Source organism: Talpa occidentalis, unplaced genomic scaffold (genome assembly GCF_014898055.3).
Source record: "Talpa occidentalis isolate TD23 unplaced genomic scaffold, MPIMG_talOcc4v2.1, whole genome shotgun sequence".
Taxonomy (NCBI): domain Eukaryota; kingdom Metazoa; phylum Chordata; class Mammalia; order Eulipotyphla; family Talpidae; genus Talpa; species Talpa occidentalis.
The window spans coordinates 97301089-97322450 of record NW_026555331.1 but is presented as its reverse complement, the minus strand read 5'-3'; the positions used below and the strand labels follow the sequence as shown (position 1 = coordinate 97322450).

The 21362-nt window shown below is 35.6% G+C and overlaps 1 protein-coding gene across 2 annotated transcripts in view; it reads right to left on the bottom strand.

The window, feature by feature from the left end:
• Nucleotides 1-21362, bottom strand: part of HDAC9 (histone deacetylase 9) — an 853144-nt gene that overhangs the window by 385961 nt on the left and 445821 nt on the right. For both annotated transcript variants that reach the window (XM_054692408.1, XM_037508683.2), the window contains one exon: nucleotides 1581-1822. In XM_054692408.1, the coding sequence (XP_054548383.1) occupies nucleotides 1581-1822 (242 nt within the window). The remainder of the gene's footprint in view (nucleotides 1-1580; nucleotides 1823-21362) is intronic.

Genomic DNA, 21362 nt, shown 5'->3' with positions numbered 1-21362 from the left:
CAGTAAATTGTAAGAGTTCTTTTACTTACATTGACTAGTAAAAGAAAAAAATATATATTTTATATCAGGTACTGAAAATTCTTTTTTGGAAAGTAAGAGAAACAGATTCCCAGGCTAAGGAGATAGCTCATCAAACAAGGTACATAGGGAAGAAGATAGCAATTTTGCCTTCTCAATACTCTAATGTTAATGTGGTAAAATTATTCAATGTAAACATAGACCAATTATCTTATTAGTCCTACATGAATGTGCTTGTACTTGATATGCAAGTGTACAATAAAATATGATATAATATTACAATTTATTGTATTAATAAGTTATCAGTTAAATCATTTTTTGAACAATTGGACGTTATAAAATTTTGTTATGAACTCTTTTTAAAGATTTATTTATTAATTTATACAAGAACCAGGGTACAGGCCAGATGTGCGGGAAGGTAAGAGGATTCACCAGACACAGAGCGGGGAACAGAACAGGCAGACTGATGAAATACACTGCTGAGGGGAGCAGCGGGCGAGACAGGAGAGGTCTGCATGCCATGTGGGACCCTTGCCGGCCGGCCGGCCGGGATCAAAGCGCTGTTGCAGAGGCTGCGGAAAGCTTCACAGCTTGGCTCTCAACCACCTGTGCCACCAGGGGAGGCCCCTGTTATGAACATTTGCTGCTTTTTATTACTGTCATAATAAATACAAATTGAACATCTATTGAACATCTAAGGCCAAAAATAGCTTTGTTTTAATTGTCTGTGTCAAATAATTGAAAGACATTTTACAAATAAAGACAAGAAAATAGATACATAGAAAAATCTAAAATTATCTGATAATAAGTCTATCATAAAAACATATAACAAGGCCATATTTCTCTTATAATACTTTGAGCAATTCAGGTCTCTAGTTCTTAACCATACCCTAAATTCTTTCAATAAATTCTTAACTGTAGCCTGTTAGACACATATAAAAACAATGAAATGGTTTGCACCAGTTTCTTCATAATTCTCTTGCGCTTCTATGTTATCATTTTGAATACATACATCGAGAGGTCTTTCATAAGCAAGATTAGGACATAAACAGAACACCTACTTATAAACCAAAAAATTCAAAAAGTGGGAGAGGTGCTCTGTTCACATAAAGTGACTAATTGATCTTTTCTAGTAAATAGCATGTTCAAATTATTTAGTAATACAAAAGGGATTTTCCTAGGCTCATGGTTCTTGGTGGTGAGTGGATGAGGCAATTAAACAAAATCATTTAGAAGACAATCTAAACACAGTGAGATTACTAGTCTCTATTATTGACATTATAAACTAAAGAGTAAAAGAATAGTAGAGTTCCCTCCAGGAAGAAAAGCAGCTTTTTAGTCAGTATTCTTACTACTTACCTAAGATTTTCACCAAATTTTAGAGCAGAGGATAAAAATTGGCAGCTTAGATGTCATTTCACACAATTACAAACACAATTTCCTTCAAGTCACACTTCCACATCTCAATCACAGTGAAACTTCCCCCCAATGCATCTTCTTATGCCCATTTTAGGGTGTAGGCTCCCTGCAGAAAAGGTCAGAGACAAAGAAACATTTGCTACCTTGATGTGCTCTTGAAGCTGGGCCTGGTGCTGCCGGGTTAAGTTCTCATGCTGTTTCTGAAACTCTGCAATCAGGAGCTGCTTCTGGATTTGCTGCTGTTGCTGGATGAGGAGTAGCTCTTGCTGCAGTTGTTTCTCACGGACAACAGGATCCACCACGGGCATCATCATCCTGAGATCTGTCCTTAGGTCTAAAGGTGAGATGGGCTCCAGGCCTACAGGAACCTCTGACTTCACATCCACTGGAGAACCGGGAAAAAAAAGAGAGGGAAGACAAAGGATAGGAAATTAGCACATTGATTTGGAAATTAAAAAAAGTAAAAGCGGGCCTCCTTGGTGGCGCAGGCAATTGAGCGAGCGCTGTGAAGCTGTCCGCAGCCTCTGCAGTGCCAGCTTGATCCCTGCCGGCCACGGAGCAACCCACAAGGTGAATGGATCTCTCCTGTCTCGCCCACTGCTCCCTTCAGCAGTGTGTTTCGTCGGTCTGCCTGTTCTGTACCCGGCTCTGTCTCTGGGTGGATACTCTCACCCTCCCCGCACATCTGGCCTGTGCCCCGGCTCTTGTATAAATAAAAAAAATTTAAAAAAAAATTAAAAGATACTCTACCACATACAATAAATTTTACATCAACAATTCTATACATTATTTTACAATGATGATAAAAAAAATTTTACATCAGACCATATATTAATTTTCACTCAACAATTTGTACTCTCCATGAATCTTCTACATCTTTCTCTCTCTCTTAAAGACATGAGTCTAAATTGTTCATTGGTTCCAAGTCATTCATAAAATTTATTCTACTGGATAACTTATGAAATCAACTCAGGACAAAAAATGCAATACTACTGAGGGAAAGGTGCCATATCATAAACAGAAAACTTTGAACACAACTAAATTTGTACACTTAAGAACATTTTTCTTTGTAGCCAGAGTTAAAAGACAAACTTTAAGATAAATCCCTTAACAAGTAAAGTTTTTAATGTAATGGATTCGCAAGGCTATTGGACCTAGCAAAAAAAAAATGTAAATCTCCATGCTAAATGTTAGTAGATTAAATGGTGAGTAGATTAATCAGTAACAGTAATGGTGCCAGGCCCAACTACAGAGGAATGAAAGTAGCCTAGTTTCTATATACTGGTTTTTAAATTGCAATAATCTGTATCTTAGTTACCTCATGCCTAAAAAAAAAAAAAAGGTAGAAAAAGTGTGAGGAAGTAGAAAACAAATATCCAATCACATCACAGATGGAAGAAAGATTTGATGATCTGAGAATAATTATAAAATATAACATTTAAATCTGTCAAAATTAAATTAGATAATGTATATAAAAATTCTTAGCACAACTCCTAGTGGAGGGGAACGATGATTTCTATGGAGTGGTCTAAGCACAAAAGCTCACAGACGGAACAGACATGTAGATATACTAGGTGTTCATGGCAGGTATCCATTCTGCTTAGTTGGTTTCTACGCCAAACTTAAGTATTTTGAATGTGATATTCTCCCACAGGATCATGGAAGTTCTATAGTTGAATCAAACAGGTTGAGTTAAAGAATACAGGGATTTGGGAAGGGAAAACAGTGCACTGGATTGCAAGACTTTTCTAAAGTTGTCAGCCACTACTGAAATCAATCAACTATTGATAAAAAAGAGAGAGAAAGAAAGAAAATACAAACTCAGTGTAGTCATCTAGTTTTCAACTGAAAAATAACTTAACAGATTTAAACAGTACAGAAACCAAAAACAAACAAACAAACAAACAAAAAAAAAACACCTTCTATAATTTGATTCTGACATGCAGGATGCCAATTTTTAGGCTCTTCTCTAAACTCTAAACAATCGTTATTATTCTTCTGTTTTACACTGAGAATATAATTTAGCTTCTCTAAGACTCAGTTCCCTCATATTTAAAATGGTGATATTTACAGAGAGCATAGCATTGTTAAAAGGAATAAATGGGGTAATGCAATAAAAAATGTAAAACAGGGCCTCCCTTGGTGGCGCAGCAGTTGAACGCTGGGCTGAAAAGCTGCCCGCAGCCTATGCAGCGCCGGTTTCATCCCTGGCTGCTCCCCAGCCACCGGATGAGGGTCCCACATGGCACGCAGACCTCTCCTGCCGCCCGCTGCTCCCCTCAGCAGTGTACTTTGGTCCTTCTGCCTGCTCTGCTCCCCGCTCTGGCTCTGGTGAGTTCTCTCACCCTCCCGTGCTTCTGACTGTACCCAGTGCTTGTATAAATAAATAAATTTAAAAAAGAAAAGAAAATTAAGATTCTGATTACTCTAAAGTCTTTTAAAATAAAAAAAAAAATGTAAAACATGTAGCCCATCCTTCAAAAAATGCAGTGGTTGTTTTTTATTACATGAAATGGGAATTTTCTGTATAGTAAAATAAGTCATTAACAGTGTGTGGTTAATAAGATAAAAATACTAGGAGCAAGAACAAAAATGAAATTAAATAATAAATTAAATTGATTTATAGAAAACTGGAAAGCGTAAGGAAAGGAATACTAAATAATTTTTAAAAACACCATAACTTGTACAGAGATGTAAATTTTAAATCAAAATAAGGTATTGTTTTCTAATGATTATATCTCATAAGCAAGTAGAAAACATAAAATATCACATATATAACATGTATATACAAAATCCCATTGTATAGGATAAGCATGACTTATATAGACAACTATATATTGCAAGTGGCACTGCTAATTGATTTAAAACTTTTGAAAAACAATGTGGTGGTATGTAAAAGGGACATTAAACATTTCTACCATATTATTCAGATCTGGCAACTGTAAGAACACATCTGAAGAAGATTATACAAAGAAAAATAGCTAAATATCATATTAACCTCAAGTATTATTATTTTAATTAAAGTCACCACCTACAAAAAAATGTTTAATACATAGAACATCCATTTGGTGGAAAAATATGCAATCGTTAAAAATAATATTTATGGGACCATGAAATATGTTGTTACAATATTAAGTGAAAAAAGTAGAAAAAAAGTGATATACAAACACTGTAATAATATTAACTAAATAAAATTTACTTTAGTCAAAAAACATTCATTGAGAAACTTAAATTCCCAGTCTTATTCTGATTATAGATTTTGGAGTTAAGTGGTAAAATAAAAAGACAAAAACTCCAGCTATCACAGAGTACATAGTACACTGAGATTTTAATTATCTTAGCATCTGCATTTTACTTTATTATTTTTAAAGATTTATTTATTTATACATACAAGAACTGGGGTACAGGTCAGAGGTACAGGGGGTGAGCAGAATGACCAGAGACAGAGGGGGGAGCAGAATAGGCACTGAAATACACTGCTGAGGGGAGCAGTGGGTGACGCAGGAGAGGTCTGCTGGGCCATGTGGGAATCTCCCCGGCCAGCCGGGATGGAACCTGTGCTGCAGAGGCTGTGGACAGCTTCACAGCCCTATGCTCAACCCGCTGGGCCACCGGGGAGGCCCCAGCATTTGCATTTTAATAGCAAAAACTAGTGAGATATACAACAGAAGATGGTTATATTTTGGGAAAAAATATGAATAATTTTCTACCCTCTGCTTTTTAATTTTTTATGCATACAAGAACATGGGTACAGGCCAGAGGTGGGGGCAGGAGTGAGAGGATTCACCAGGGAAAGAATGGAGAACAGAACAGGCAGATTGACTGAATACACTGCTGGTGAGCAGTGGGTGAGTCAGGAGAAGTCTCCTGAGCCATGTGGGTCACTTCCCTGGCCGGGAATAGAACTCGTGCTGCAGTGGCTGTGGATAGCTTCATGGTGCTGCGACTTAATATCTTATGCCACCAGGGAGGCCCACCCCCACTACTCTTTTAAATTATATCTAGTATTCTATTACTATTAGTAACTTAGATTTGCAGATTCCAGGTTAAGAACTACAAAGGTAATATTCCACATGGATTTACAAGCTATTTCAACAAGTCAAGAAAGTCTAAAAGAAATCCTTTCTACTAAGGTTCAGGGTGCAAATCCTGAAACAAACACTAATCTACTTGCTTATCATTGTGTGTACAGCATATGTTTGAGGGGTGGTGCTGATACCAATCTTGGGGTGATAACACAATGCATTCTTCAATATATTGACCAGAAGCTTGCTGGGAAGTACTGCATGTGTAATTAATGAAAATGGTAAAAAAAAATCTATTAATAAATCATACTTTGATGGACAATGGTTTCTAAAACACAGTATTTGTAAACAGAAAGATGTTAACTGTGACAAGTTTGGCAGTAAACGAAGATGATCATCTGTAAGATCTCATGGTCGCAGTGTCCAATGCAGAATTTTCAATGAAGGCTCAAAGAAGGGTCTGAGTAACATGAGATTTTTTTGAGCACTAACTTATAGAGTTGGCATATTTCCAATCAAAAGCAATGCCTGCTAATTATGTATTTCATTTTTTACATAAAATATCCAACTATAGCCTCCAGTTTTCACATGGAGATCCCAATAAACAAAGGTCAGAATTTAACCCTATAAAGATAAAATGTAAAATTTCAAGAGACCCTGGGGTCTCTTCTTGCTGGCATTCTTATTATCCGTAAACTATAAACATCAACCACCTAAGAAAAATCCTTTCCCCCAGAAAAAAAGATAAGGGGAGAAAAATATCCCAGACCTCTCTGAAATTATTATTGTAAACCTCAAAAGGTAATTTGACTTCTTAACCTGCTATCCCAACAGAAATGATTGTGTCTAACTGCTTGCCTTTGTTCAGAGACTAATCACTAAATTGTGAAAAATCACCCTCAACTTACAAAAACTGCTCTTGATTATAAATAATTGCCCAAGACTGAGAGAAAGCGGCAGGCAAGATCCCAGTCTTTCATCCAATTTATTCAGCAGCAATCCACATTCCATTTGTCTAGACTAAATATAGCAGCGTTTATACAAGAAATCAATAGTGCTTGCAGAGAGGAGAGCAAAGGCATGAATATTTCATCAAACTCATAGAGAAATGGCAATCAGCAAACTGATGGTTCTGTGTAGGTCATCTTTGGCCTGCTGGATTAGTTCCCATTACTTGGACAATAGCTCATCTCTGGCTAATCATAATCGTATCATAGTCACTCTTTCTATTTTTAACAGTAATTGCATTGTGGGTGACAAAGGCTCATCGTATTCCAAAAGGAATGATGGATTTTTCTTACATCTTCTGTGACAGGCTAATAAGCCTAACCAGGAGCAATAATAGTAACACAATACCAGGACTGAGTTTCAATAAGTTACAGTCATTTTCATATCACAGAATGTGAAAGAAAGGGCATTCTCCATAGCTACTATATCACCATCACTAGAAATAATCAACTTATGAAAAATTAACAACCAGTTTTAAAAGTGGGGAAAGGAATCGTCTCTGTACACAACAGATTTTTTTTTTGTCTAAAAACACGCAATTTCCTTAGAATAGGTAGCCAGTGATACATGTTAGAAGGAAGCTGATGACAACAAATATTAATGTTAGCATTAGTTGTAAGTGAATCATGTTTTAATATATCACAAGATCTCATAACTTCACTTAGACTCATCCTGTTTGTTTATGATTTCAAATACACAGCAAATTATATATTTTGTATGTCACTAAGTATATCATATAAATAGTATTATTTAATACCAATTCCCAGTCAGAATATTTCCACATATATATTTAATACCAATTCCCAATCAGAATATTTCCATGTATATTTTATTTAGTCTTAATTATCTCTTTCCAAACGCTTGTTCATTCTTCTTCAAAGTATCTTGTGGTTTTTTGATAGTTATCCCTCCTTCTGTTTAACATTCATCAACTCAGGCATCTTTTAAGACACAGTTTTAGCATTTAATGGACATGGAAACAAAAAAGCTCCCATTTCAAAATAAAATCTCAGTTCATATAGATCTTTATGATAATTACATTTATGTAAGCAACATGTGTAACAGTTGTAACTAAACTTCTGTGACATGCCTTTTTTTAATACCAGGACTGCTAAGGAATTAAGAGTACTAAGAATGATATAGCAGCCATGGAATGTTCCTTAAGTCTTCGACTCTAGCTGCTATTATTTATAGCACAGGTAAGGGAGAATTTTCATATGTTCAGAAACAGAAAACTTTGGTTGCTACTTTATTGCCTGGCTTACAATCAAGAAACCATCCATTTTAAGAATGTTTTAAGTAAACAAGTTGCAAACCCCACGGATAGAAAAATGCTAGAAGAGCACAATTTTGGCCATTTACAACTATTGCAACTGCAGCTAAAAACTGCTCATGTTGTTCTTCTGAAATGAGTCTTCAACTATAGGTATCGCCAAAAAAATGACAGAGGTAAAAACTTACCATCTTTTTGGTTTTCGTATCAACTCAGCCGTTTTTTAAAAACTTGAAATGCAATAAACACTAGAACCATGTCTAACTATCTCAACACTCACAGTTACTGTAGCTACAACTTGGGATAATTATAGCTACAACAGGGTAATCATCCATGCTTCCCAGAACCAGTTTATACTGAAATTAAGTTCTTTATACCAAGGAAATGATGATCCACAACCCTGGCAAGTGGACACAGAAACTATAATTTCTACAGCTGGGGAGAAACAAATGTTGCTCTGTTCATCTTGGCTGCTCCTATTCCTCCTTTCTTCATGCACAGAACTCTGTGAGCTTTTGCGCTCACAACTCTGCCCACTGGAATGGCTGCCCGCTGCTCTTTTCTGCTTTGACTTTGTCTAACACACGTAGTCAGATCAGCAGCTCAGGGTTGGGAAAGGAACGTGGAATAGTTGCCTCAAAGACATGTAATGAGGGCTTCCTCAAAGTCTGGCCCAGAACAATAGTTTAAATACATGGCAAATTCTGTAGGAAACCCTTATACAAAACTTCCACAGCAGTAGACATCTTCTTTCACTAATCTTTTCATATCTGTTTCTTTGTTGCAGCCTTTAGACTTTGCTATGACAGACTGTTTCTATTAAAACACATCAACATGTATTCTAATGATACCATGTCATCTCTGAAACTCTGCTGTGCACTAATGCTAGCTTGTCAGATAGTGCCAGAGATAGTATCATCTTCTCTGAACGGTATGTGCTGCATTATCCTGTCTTCCTGTACCTGTACTTCCTGGCCGAATCAAAATTAATAACAAATAACATTTTAATGTTTTTACTACCGATTAGGAAGTTATCTGGTTTACTATCCGCATGTATTAAACAATATGTACACATGTATGCAAGTCTAATTATTTGGTTCAGACTGACAATATAACTTAGTTTTGGTGATTCTAGCTTCACTTACTTGCTCCTCACCAGTTATTTTGATCACCTGATAAATGATGCCAAGAGCCATATATTATGTTTCATGTCAATTTACACTCTCTTCTGATAATGAATTCAACCTTAAATCTTGGGACCATGGACGACTGGTATTTTATGGTGAGGACAGGGTGTCCAGGGTTCTTTTACAGAGCAAGGATGCTGAGGAGAGCTGAACACAGAAAAACCAAGACTCATTTTCAGAGTTTACAGTGCCCAGAATTGCCCAAGGAGAAGCTGATCACAGCTCCTCAATTGAGTTTCTTTCCACCAGGCTGCCATTGGTGAGAGGGTCACAGGAGATACCAGGTTAAATCATTTATTGGAAGTCATTGTGGGGAAAAGTGGGGAGTAAATTAGGTTCAAGTTACTGCTCAGAAAACTGTTGTCACCTTTCCCATTCTGTGGGCACCACCATCTTACCTTTTGGCTCCAGTTTTTGTTATTGTTGTTCTTTTTTTTATAAAGTGCCCCCACCCTGGCTGTTGCTGAGCCTTCCCAGAACAGACCACTCTGGGAAGTGGATAGGCTGTGCCAGCTCCTGACAGGAAAAGCCAAGCTCTGGAGAGAGCTGCAATGGTTTTTAAACAAGTCCTCTTTTCAATCTCTGTCTCCAAGTTTGTGACATGGATTGGATTTCTTAAAATACTACTTATACTCAATAAAATGCATTACAGTTGGCTTTTACCCCACCTCTGCAGACTTATCTCCTACTGCTTCTTTCAGAGCTAAATAAGTCTCTTAACATGGCCTTCCAGTCACACTATATCTCTTACTGATGTACCTTATTCACCAATTCAATGCAAGAAACATTACAGTTTGCAATTCTTTTCATAACATTTATTTAATCGTCTCCCATCACTACTGGTCTATGCTCTGTGAGAGAAGGGACTATATTTTTAGAAACATGGGAATGACTTAATGCATACCTGGAATGAATGAAGGAATAAATGAATGAATGATAGTTACATGAATCATACAGAAATAAACTGGAAATATGCATGCTTATATATAAACATGCATATGCACAAACCAATTAAAATACTAAAATATTTACTTATTAGGACTTTTTGATGGAATTCCAACAGATACTGTAAGCTTAAATTATTGATAAGTTTCTGAAGACAAAGAATGAAAACTGGAAAAGTCATTCAAAAATTTTCCTACCTAAAGTGTCCTTTCAGACCCCACAGGTTAGCGTGCTTTCAGGTGACAACAAGCAAGGTGAGGTAGGAAAGCAATGAGGAAATCACAGCTTAGACACCTGAGCTGTTTGTCTCAGGCTAGCAAACAAGAACAAGTCCCTATGCTGAATTATCTAAAAAATAAGATCTAATTTAGGAAAGATTACCTAATTTTCATTATTAGAAAATCAGAACAGAAGTGATAATCTATAAGTTAAGCATTTTTTTAAATTTCAATTTGAAAATTCAAGAATTAAATTAATAAATGTAAATATAAGATAATAAATTCTCTTAAAATTACTTAATCAACATTTTTAATATTTTATCTAAAATAAGCGGTAATGGATTTTTTTAAATGCTGAGGTAATTTTTACTGAAAGATCATCATTGAAATGTGTATATGATTTCAGCCTCAGAAGGTATGTTGTTTCTGAAATAGTAAATTAATATATTTGAATTTGCCTAACATCAAAAATGAGAAATACAAGTTTTACATCAGTTTGATGACAATTCTGCCCAAATTACACTTTAGTTATACAAATATTCTTAGTTCATTTCCACTATTAATGTTGATGACAGTGTCACCGTGAAGTAAAAAGAAACAGTAAATTATCAAATACGAAAAGAATAATTTTAACACAAAAAATATTTAAATTGATTAGTCCAGAAATACAATTTTCTTTCAAAGTGATTCTGCTCAAACTGTATATATCGTTAGTTTCTTTAAAGTGTATCAATACGTGGCATAAATGAAAAGAAAATAAATCCAAGAAGCAATCTGGGCTTTGATTTACTATTCTCTTATTTCCCAGGGGTCTGAACAGGAAACAAAAATAACCACAAATGACTAAAATATCACTAGGCCTTGAAATATCAACATTTAAGTTAAAGCAAGCTAACTTTTTAATCAAAGCCTTACTATTTTGATTTACTTAATTCAAATTCCCTCTCTGCAAATATGCTTTTGAATTAAGTAGTCATAACAAACCATAACACAAACATGAATTGCCAGCTCATTTGTAATACCCACTTAGTTCTAAAGTACTGCAGTGTTTGCTAGAATCTACTTCACCATATGAGAACCACGTAAAATCTTCATTGAGCATCTTGCAGTATGGAAACCAAATCATGCTGATTTATATGACTTCAAGGTAAAAGCAGCGAAGGACCTAATTCATCGTATTCTGTAATTTGATATAAAAATTTAATCTGATATTGTGCCATCTGTAAATGAATAATAATAAAATGTAATGTAAAATAAAATGTAAATTTTAGTGTTTTAAAATACAAAATAAAGTTATTAATCAAAAAAGATTCCTCTATTTAGCCATGAATAACACTCATTATCTCTGATCTAAAGCAGACTGACTTCTACAGGAAATATAATGAAGGTGGGACAAACTGTTTCCTTCCCCAATTTTTTTCTTATAAATTCTATTTTCTTTTAGGTCACAAACAACTACTGTATTATCACAACTTGCAAATTGTCAACTAAACTTCCTTCTCATTACATAAAACCTAATATTTGACATGAGATTCCCTTCTAACTCCAGAATCAAGCACATCATCTGACATGTAAAGTAAGTTTAATGAAATTGGTTGGATAAGTGACTCTCTGACTTAGTTATCTACTAAGACGCTCAGACAACACTTTTTTTTTTTAATAAGTTACATTTCTTTATTTAGAAAAAAACTTTTTTAAAAGAAAATAATTCCCTTCTTCTATCAGGAACCCTTGTTTGCAGAAACATGTTAAGTAGTTTTTGAGAGAAAAAAAAGAGCTGATATTGATTCTTGTGTCCTACTATCAAGAAACAATTGTCTTTATCAAGTAACAAATTCCCATATTTTCTGTATGCTTCAATACTTAATATTTTTAAGACAACAGGCATCTTATATTATGTAATAAAAGATGCAGGAAAGTAGGTGTAGAAAAAGCATAAATGCCATACATGATGCTTATCTCTGCTTATCTCTCTCTCATTGTTCTATGTTTTCTTATTTAAAATTGGATTTTTATTGGGGCCTCCCCGGTGGCGCAGCGGTTGAGCGCTGGGTTGCGAAGCTGCCCGCAGTCTCTGCAGTGCCGGCAGTGTACTTCGGTCCTTCTGCCTGCTTTGCTCCCCGCTCTGGCTCTGGTGAATTCTCTCACCCTCCCGTGCTTCTGACTGTACCCAGTGCTTGTATAAATAAATAAATAAACCTTAAAATAAATAAATAAATAAAATTGGATTTTTATTTATTGGATTTTTTTTCTGAGGTAATATAGGTTTACAACACTGCTTATGGTTTAGGGGCAAAGTTTCGCACCTCTTCATGTATGTTAACACACCATACCCACCACCAAAGCTCCTATAATTCTCCACCATCATCCATTGGACCTTCTCTTCATTCCGTGCTCACCCTCCCCCTCTCGTAGCATCAATTCTACAGTTAGAATTCTAGAATTTGTTTATTAATTTGGTTTTATCAGATCCTTTGCTTTGTTTCTCTATATTTCACATATAAGTGAAAGCAGCGAGTATTTGTCTTTCTCCTTCTGAGTTATTTCACTTAGCATAATCCCCACCTGTTTCATACATGTTGTCACAAATGGCAAGAGTTTATCTTTTTCTTTTCAATAGCGGAGGGTCAGTCCATTGTGTATACATGCCACATCATTTTAATCCACTTATCTGTCACTGGGAACTTAAGTTTTTTCCTATAATTTGGTTATTATAAATAGGACTGTATATATTCCTTTGAGATAGTGTTCTAAATTCTTTGGGTAGTTACCCAGGAGTAGAAATGCTGGGTCATATGGCAAATCCATTTTTAATATTTTGAGAAACCTTCCTTCTGTTCTCTACGGGGCTGGTACAAGACAAGGATGTCTACTTTTACCACTACAATTCAACTTAGTATTGGAGTCCCAGTTACAGCAATTAGGCAATAGAATATATAAAAGTAATAATTCACATTGGAAAAGATGAATTCAAACTGTCACTATTTGCAGAGGACATGATAATACACATAGAAAACTCCAAATACTCCTCTTTTTCCCCCTTGATTCAGACCACGTCTTTTCCTTTTCTTTTTTTTTTTTAAGATTTTATTTATTTATACAAGAACTGGGGTACAGGCCAGAGGCATGGGAAGGTGAGAGGATTCACCAGCGACAGAGCAGGGAACAGAACAGGCAGACTGATGAAATACTCTGCTGAGGGGAGCAGCGGGCGAGACAGGAGAGGTCTGCTGTGCCATGTGGGATTCTTGCCCGCCAGCCAGGATCGAACCCGCACTGCAGAGGCTGCGGACAGCTTCACAGTGTGGCCCTCAACCGCCTGCACCACCAGGGAGGCCCCTCTTTTCCTTTTCTAATCTCTACTCTTCAGCCCTGCAGAATGGGAACAGGACTTTCAGTGATGCACTGTTTTTCTTTCTTTTCCAGCTCTCAGTTATTACCTTAGTTCTGAGGAAATCTTTATTAGGAAAAAAAAAAAAAAATCTTAAAGTCTCACCAATAATGCTTAATGTAGGATTGCAATGGTTTTGAAAAGCAAAAACTTTTCTTTAAACAGCTGAAAACTTAACAGTTTTCATCCATCTTGTTATTCATTGTTATTTCATTCATTGTTATTTCATTATATTCATTCATCTTGTTATTCTTGTTATTTCATTCTTCAAATGAAATTGTAGGAACAGTCCCAACTTGAAAGATGGATATGTGTGCAACTGTTTGGAGGAAAGGAAGAAGGAACTGATGTGATGACGATGCTTCTACGCACTTTCTCTCTGGCCTCCTTCCTTGGAGAAACTGGAGTTGATGGAAATCACTTTGGAAATCAATTAATGCTGTAATTGCATTATTCATTTACTTGCTAAATTCAGATCAGAGGCAAGTTTACATTACTGCTCTATGAAAGTGATGTTTTCTTGTTTTGTGAGAATTGGAATTATGAAAATTTGGAATTTTTGAATTGGGAATAATAAAGTTCCACTTCACACATTAAATTCTGGGGGAAAAGCAAATGCTAAAAAAATAAAAAATCAGCCAATATCGTGTAATTTCAAACCTAATAAGCCAAATGCACTGGCACCTGTGTTTATGTGATTGCCACATGGTGGCACCACTTTTGCTTGTAAGGGGAAATACCCACTATCCTTTGTCAAGGAAGTGCTTTAGATAACTGAGTTTAAAAGTAATTATGCAAGTTTGAAATTATGCAAAGTTTTCAGGGTTTGAACATTCTAATAAACAATAACTTCCCTATGGCCGAATTCAAATTTGGCTTTCCAATCTTGGGTAAGAACAAAGAGTAATACTGTAATATCTGTTTGTCTGAGAGTTGTTTTATTTTAATTTAAATTATGAAGCCGATGCTAATACAACATGTCTTATGTGCCAAACACTGTTCGCAGTGCTTTGTAAAATAAATGTTAATTCATTTATTCTTTTTTACAAAGGTAACAGGCTGCACTATTTGGTAACCTATGGGGTTGACATAATTATGACACTAATTCCCAGATGAAGAAAATGGAGAACACTGAGGAACTTGACCAAGGTCACACGTTGCTAAGTGATACAACAGGAATCAGGAAACTCATCTTCTAGCACCAGTGTCCATGATCTTGGTCTTTCCATGCATCCTTATAGTTTTACCAAAGAGGTATTCAATTAAATTTCTATGCAGTTGAGGTGAAATATGCCTTGATATAAATGGCACTGAAAGGTTTTGTTATAATAATAGTAGACTTAGAGGCAAAGAAAAGTATTAACTTGTAATTACCAATACATTCCTTAGAGAGAGGCGTAATGGGATACATTTCTGCACATTTTGGCACATTTGTGTATTTTTAGGTCAGTTCAAAGCATCTTTCTTAACATATGTGCGTCTATGCTTTTTTTTTTAAAGATTTATTTATTTATTTATTTATTTATTTATTTATTTATTTATTTATTTAAACAAGCACTGGGTACAGTCAGAAGCGCGGGAGGGTGAGAGAATTCACCAGAGCCAGAGCGGGGAGCAGAGCAGGCAGAAGGACTGAAGCACACTGCTGAGGGGAGCAGTGGGTGGCAGGAGAGGTCTGCGTGCCATGTGGGACCCTCCTCCTGTGGCTGGGGAGCAGCCGGGGATCGAACCGGAGCTGCAGAGGCTGCGGGCAGGTTCGCAACCCGGTGCTCAACCTCTGCGCCACCGGGGAGGCCCTGTGCTTCTATGCTTTTTAGAAACAATTCTGGTTTTAGGTATTGCAAATTTGGTATTTCACTCTTTTCTTATAACTACAGAAAATTCTCTTGAGTCTAGACAAAGTTTTTTAGTTCATCTTATTCTGCAACCTGAATGTACTCACACATAGGTGAAGACTGTCTAATATTGAAATTATCTTTAGTACTTGATCAACTAAATCCCATTGGATTATATCAGAAGTAGATATAATGAGTCATAATTAACTGCAAATAGTGTTAATAAGTTTTGAATGAATTGTTTATAAATTTATTTTTTAATTGAGTAAAGAAAGTAGTAACAAAAGAAGAGGCAGCTATTTTTTGGCATTATGGATAGAAATTTGAAAAAAGATTGAATGTGCTAATTTCTTATTTCAGAGTTTATTTATTTATTTATTTCTAGTTATTGACTCCTGGGCATTATGAGAGATAATCACTAGCCATTAAGGTACAACTTACTAGATAAGTAGGAGGGTCAGTTGATTGCACAGAGGAGCCTATAATTTTCAGAAAAAAATGTATAAATAAATAGAAGTCAATATGCCTATATCTTTGCATTAATCAGAGACATTCATAATTTGGCATAAGAAAATGTAATATTTTTTCTTTGCAGCTTCTATTTAATTAGACTGTCATTAAAATTTCTATTCCTGGTAGAACTCATAGTATCTGTTTATAGAAATTGCCTGTATTCAGAGAACTGTCAGCATTACAAAATGCTTCTTAATATTTTAAGCACAGCTTTGTGATGATCCGTCTACAATCTGAAGTGGTACAATTTGTACAAACAAGATGAAAAGAAATTATTTAGTATTAAAAATGAATATTACTCTAGAGCAGGTATCAGCAAATTGGCTGATGGGCCAAATTCATTCTGCCTCAGTTTTTACCACCTACTTGACTAGGAATGACATTTGACATTCTTAAATGGTTTTTAAAAGCCAAAAATGGAAAACATTGAATGGCATGTGAAAAGTATAAGTAATTCAAATGTTAGTGTTTATAAATAAAGTTTTGTTGGAACAGAGATGCTCTCATCATTTACACATCCTCTATGGTTACAACGCCTAAAAAGTCTATCCAATTCTGCTGCAGACATCTCCAGTTAATTTTACTACCACACAGAGGCACTTTCCTCTGATAATCAAATTCCAAGCCACATCTCTATCATACTGGTTTAATCTAGGTTTATTTTATCTAAAATAAAACATAATTAGAAAGCAGAGTACGCCAGCAAGGAAAATATCATATAAAATAAGCTGAAAGTATTTTCATTGGATTGATATATTAGTTTCAGGCTTTGTTGCCTCCTCTCTACATTAAGCAGCTAGCTGGAAAACAAGAATATAAGTAAGAATGATGGTATTTTCAAATGAACAATATGTGCTGGGTACTAATTATAAATTTTTCATGGACCATTTTCATTTACTACAGCAACCTTATTATTACTTCCATTTTATAGGTTAGGATAAGGAAGGAACACTAGGCAAGTTAGAGTACTTTTTCCAAGGTCACATATACAACATTATTTTATTTACTTCTTTTTTATACTGGTTCTTTAAATTTATGGTAAATATTAATTTAGAATTATGTTAAATGACACTATTTATAACTTCATAACAAAATATTCAGGTGTGCTCTCCAATTTTATCTCTTTTTTATGATGCAGATAACATACCCTACATGAAAGCAGGTCTAGAACAAACACTTGTTCCAGGAATCTCTTTTAATAAATTAAGCAAATTACATAGATTGTTCCAATCTGTATAGAATTGCTATATAGTTCTCAATTGCTATATAGTTCCCAAGCTACTAAATATTATCTATAATATGTACACACAAAATATTATATATGCATATAATTATACACACACTCAAAAGGCCAGTACATCTTATAGAAATCAACATTTGAATGAGTTTAGGGAAGGAATGCTTAGTAATTACAGGATATCGTGTTTATTCTACATTAAAATTTTTGTTAATAATGTGTGGGTTGATTTAGTTTATATGGAATATTTTAAAACCCTGAGGTTTTAAAGAAACATCATATGTACCTCAAAGTTATAATAATACGACTACAAGGTTGGCTATTATATCCTAGTGATAGATCTGTAGCCAAACCACTAAAGAAATTTGGTGCCTCAAACAAATAGCCCTGGTAGTTAGGCATTGTAAGAAGAAAAAAACTTATGGAAAAAAAGTTACCCAAATGTCTTTCCAGATATTAATGTAATTTTAAATTAATATAACCCAAGATCATAGGAAATACATTGCTAATCATAGAGCTCAGCAAAGCCACTCTGAACCCAATGGTTTCCATTTTATTTTCCACAGAATTCATAATTAAACTTAGGTCAGAGCAGCGGAGGTTCAGCAGTTAGAGAATTCATTTATTCTATAAAATTTTACATTTTCATCCTTAAAAAAATGTCTTAAATTAATGGTTTGGAATTTGTAATCCTTGAAATAAAAGATTACCTTGGTTAAACAAAAGAAATAAGAGAACATTACAGAATGTGATTTTTCTTTAAAGAGAAATGCATTTGTTTAGGGTTATTCAAGTTTGCTCTCTCAGCTAAGAGTAGGGGGAAAGAAAGGAGAGAGAAGTCTCTGTGATTCTTTAGGTCAGTAATGAAATTCAAGCTGCTGTGTTAGACATGTCTCTGTTAGATTTATGTAGGCTGTTTCTTTCTATCAAGGTAAATTTGGGAGGATTCAGGATTTAGTCAAAGCCAAGGTTCAGAAATCTCTTGTATATCTGGAGAGCAGGTGGGACTAGCACAACAGATGTCCATTTGCATAAAGACCAAGTCACCTCCTAAGAAAAACACATCTTCAGCAAAGAGGAAGCCAAATCTCACACACTTGACCTGATAACCAAGTCTTAGGGCCTGAGGGATTATGATCCTAAATATAGTGCTTCCCTCTCCTGCCCGCATTCAATGCCAGGTTCTAGGATATATACATATATGCATATATGTTATACACATACAAGTATATGTTACACAGACACACACATGTTATCACCTTCCATGAAAACATTTTCAACAAACTCATTGGTAACATTATATTGTTGAAACCAAGTCATTGTTTCATTTGATTCTCTCAAGCATGGGACACAGTGGTTTTGGAGAATAAATGAAAAAAAAAATCTATGAATTAACCTTCTTTCAGTCACTAGCTAATGCCCATTATCTTGCCAAAGGCGAGAAGCAGGGCGGGGCAGAAGAAAACTGAATCCACAGTTCTAACTACGACTAAGCCACTTTTATTGCCCTTAGGTTCCTCATGTATAAAATAAAACTAAGAATTGGAAGCAATGATTCCCAACGGGATTCTTGCCTCACCCCCAAATTATATAAAATATTTATTAGTTTCTAGCTAAAAGCATACGTCATGATAGTTTGGAAAAATCAATGACCAGCAGAGCAAGTTCTGACAACACAGAAAGGAAGGGGCCCTATGAGAGAAGTAAGGGCTGCCTGACAAAGACAAGTAAATGACAGAGAGTGGGAAGCAGGAACCCCTTTAGAAAAGCTTCATCTAATTAAAAAGGTTTATCTAATTAAAAATTACCCCAGGGCAGGCTTTGCCTGAGATATAAAACTCAATTATGGTCAAAATTGTTTTATTCCTTGATTGTGGTATTTGGAAACATCTCTTCAAAACCTCCCATTATAAATAGTAAAATGTTACTTTCTACTTTCTGTTTCAATCAAAAGATATCTTTATCTATAGAGTTGTTTCTCTGTGGTATCTAATAAACAACAATATCTACTTTTTAAATGCACTACTTATGCAAATAAGGCTATTTTCCTCACTTTGAAAAATGCTAATACAAAGCAATATAATACCCCATTTGAGAAAGAATAGAAATATTCTGAAATCATGAAATAAGGTATTTAAAGGCTCCCATATTGCTTAATAAAGCAACAATTTCTAGTAATTAGGAACCAAAAAAATCAACTACAACTGAAACTGAAAAAAAATAATAATTGAAATATCATCAAATTTCCTTCTTTGGTTAATGTGAAAAATAACATACAGCAGGAGAGCAGGAGGGACAGGGGTCAAAACCAGGGAGGGAAGAGCACAGAGATGGTGGAGATGAATCACGGGTGGTATGGTAGTGGGAGAACCACAGGGACTGCACCTGAGGGGAGAAATCAAATACTGTACAAAAATTGACAACAATGTAAGAAAATAAATTAATCAAAAAAATTGCAAATGATTAATTTAGTAAAATTAAAGTCAAGTCAATTTTTATTATTTCTGTGCATTGAGATGTTTCAATACACCCCCTCCTTTATTTTTTGTTTTGGCTAAAAGGTTTCCATTTTCTTTTTCTACATTAAGATGAACCCTATACCTTCCAAACCATTTCGTATTATTCAATAGCAAAACAACTTCTTCCCCCTTCACTACCCCAATTTGGCTTGAAGTTAATGCTGCTTTTCTCATTCCAACTGTTTTGGACATATGCTGGCCCAACTAACAATGGTAAACACAGCAAGCTGTCTCTGATATGCTGCTGATTAAGTCATCTTGTGAGAAAAGGGAATTTGGATGTTAAGATGCTAAGAAAAAAAAATTACTTCCATAAATTCCCCATTTGAAAAATACCTGGATTCTTAAGTTAAAATTATTTGATATGCAAGCCATGGGATGCTTTAAAAATATATTAATTCATCTTGGCCTGGATATATTATTTTATTTATTATTTTTTTTTAAAGATTTATTTATTGGGCCTCCCCAGTAGCGCAGCAGTTGAGGGCTGGGCTGTGAAGCTGCCCACAGCCTTTGCAGCGCCGGTTCAATCCCCGGCTGCCAGGTGAGGGTCCCACATGGTGCACAGACCTCCTCTGCCGCCTGTGCTCCCCTCAGCAGTGTTACTTCGTCCGTCTGTCTGTTCTGCTCCCCACTCTGGCTCTGGTGAATTATCTCACCCTCCAGCACTTCTGACTATACCCAGTGCTTGTATAAATAAATAAATGAATAAATAAATAAATAAATAAATAAATAAATCTAAAAAAAAAAACATTATTTATTTATACAAGCACTGGGTACAGTCAGAAGTGCGGGAGGGTGAGAGAATTCACCAGAGCCAGAGTGGGGAGCAGAACAGGCAGACGGACGAAGAACACTGCTGAGGGGAGCAGCGGGCTGCAGGGGAGGTCTTTTGCACCATGCGGGACCCTCGCCCAGTGGCCGGGAATCGAACTGGCGCTGCAGAGGCTGCGGGCAGCTTTGCAACCCAGCGCTCAACCACTGCGCCACTGGGGAGGCCCAGAACATAGCACTTATTTTTCATTTAGTTTAGACTCTTACATAGAATTGCAAACAGTATGTAAATGTAAAATCATTGTAAAAAGAAGCAAAAAACCCAAATTGCAAAATAAAGTAAAAAATACAAACATAGAAACTTAAGAGGAAAACACAACTAAAAAAAAAACCACCTGGAACTTAAGAAAATTGTAATACCTCACTTATTTATTAAGTTCTTACTATATTAATATCCATAATTTCACAAATGTAAACCCAAGGCATATTAATTTATAATCATGGACCATTTTTTTTTTAATTTGCACTCTTAAACATTCCTAACTTTCTTATTTCTACACAGACTACAAAGACCCTAAAAACAGAAAGGTGAGGAATATTATCTATTTGTTGCTATAAACAAGTTTTCAATCTAAGCTGGATGGAAATCCAAGAGAAGCAATGATGAGAAAACATAAAGCACAGAACTGATAAAACCTTTGTATACTTAGAGATGCTGATAGATGCCGATTTTCAAGAGTTTGTTGTATGTAATGTACGATGTTAAGTACCTAAAACACATTATGAAATCACAGAAATAGGAAAATTCAGTTATGTTTATAGGGGTCATATAAAAAAATCTCTGAATATGGGCCTCCCCGGTGGCGCAGCGGTTGAGCGCTGGGTTGCGAAGCTGCCCGCGGCCACGGCAGCACCGGTTCGATCCCCGGCTGCTCCCCAGCCACCGGAGGAGTGTCCCACATGGCATGCAGACCTCTCCTGCAGCCCGCTGCTCCCCTTA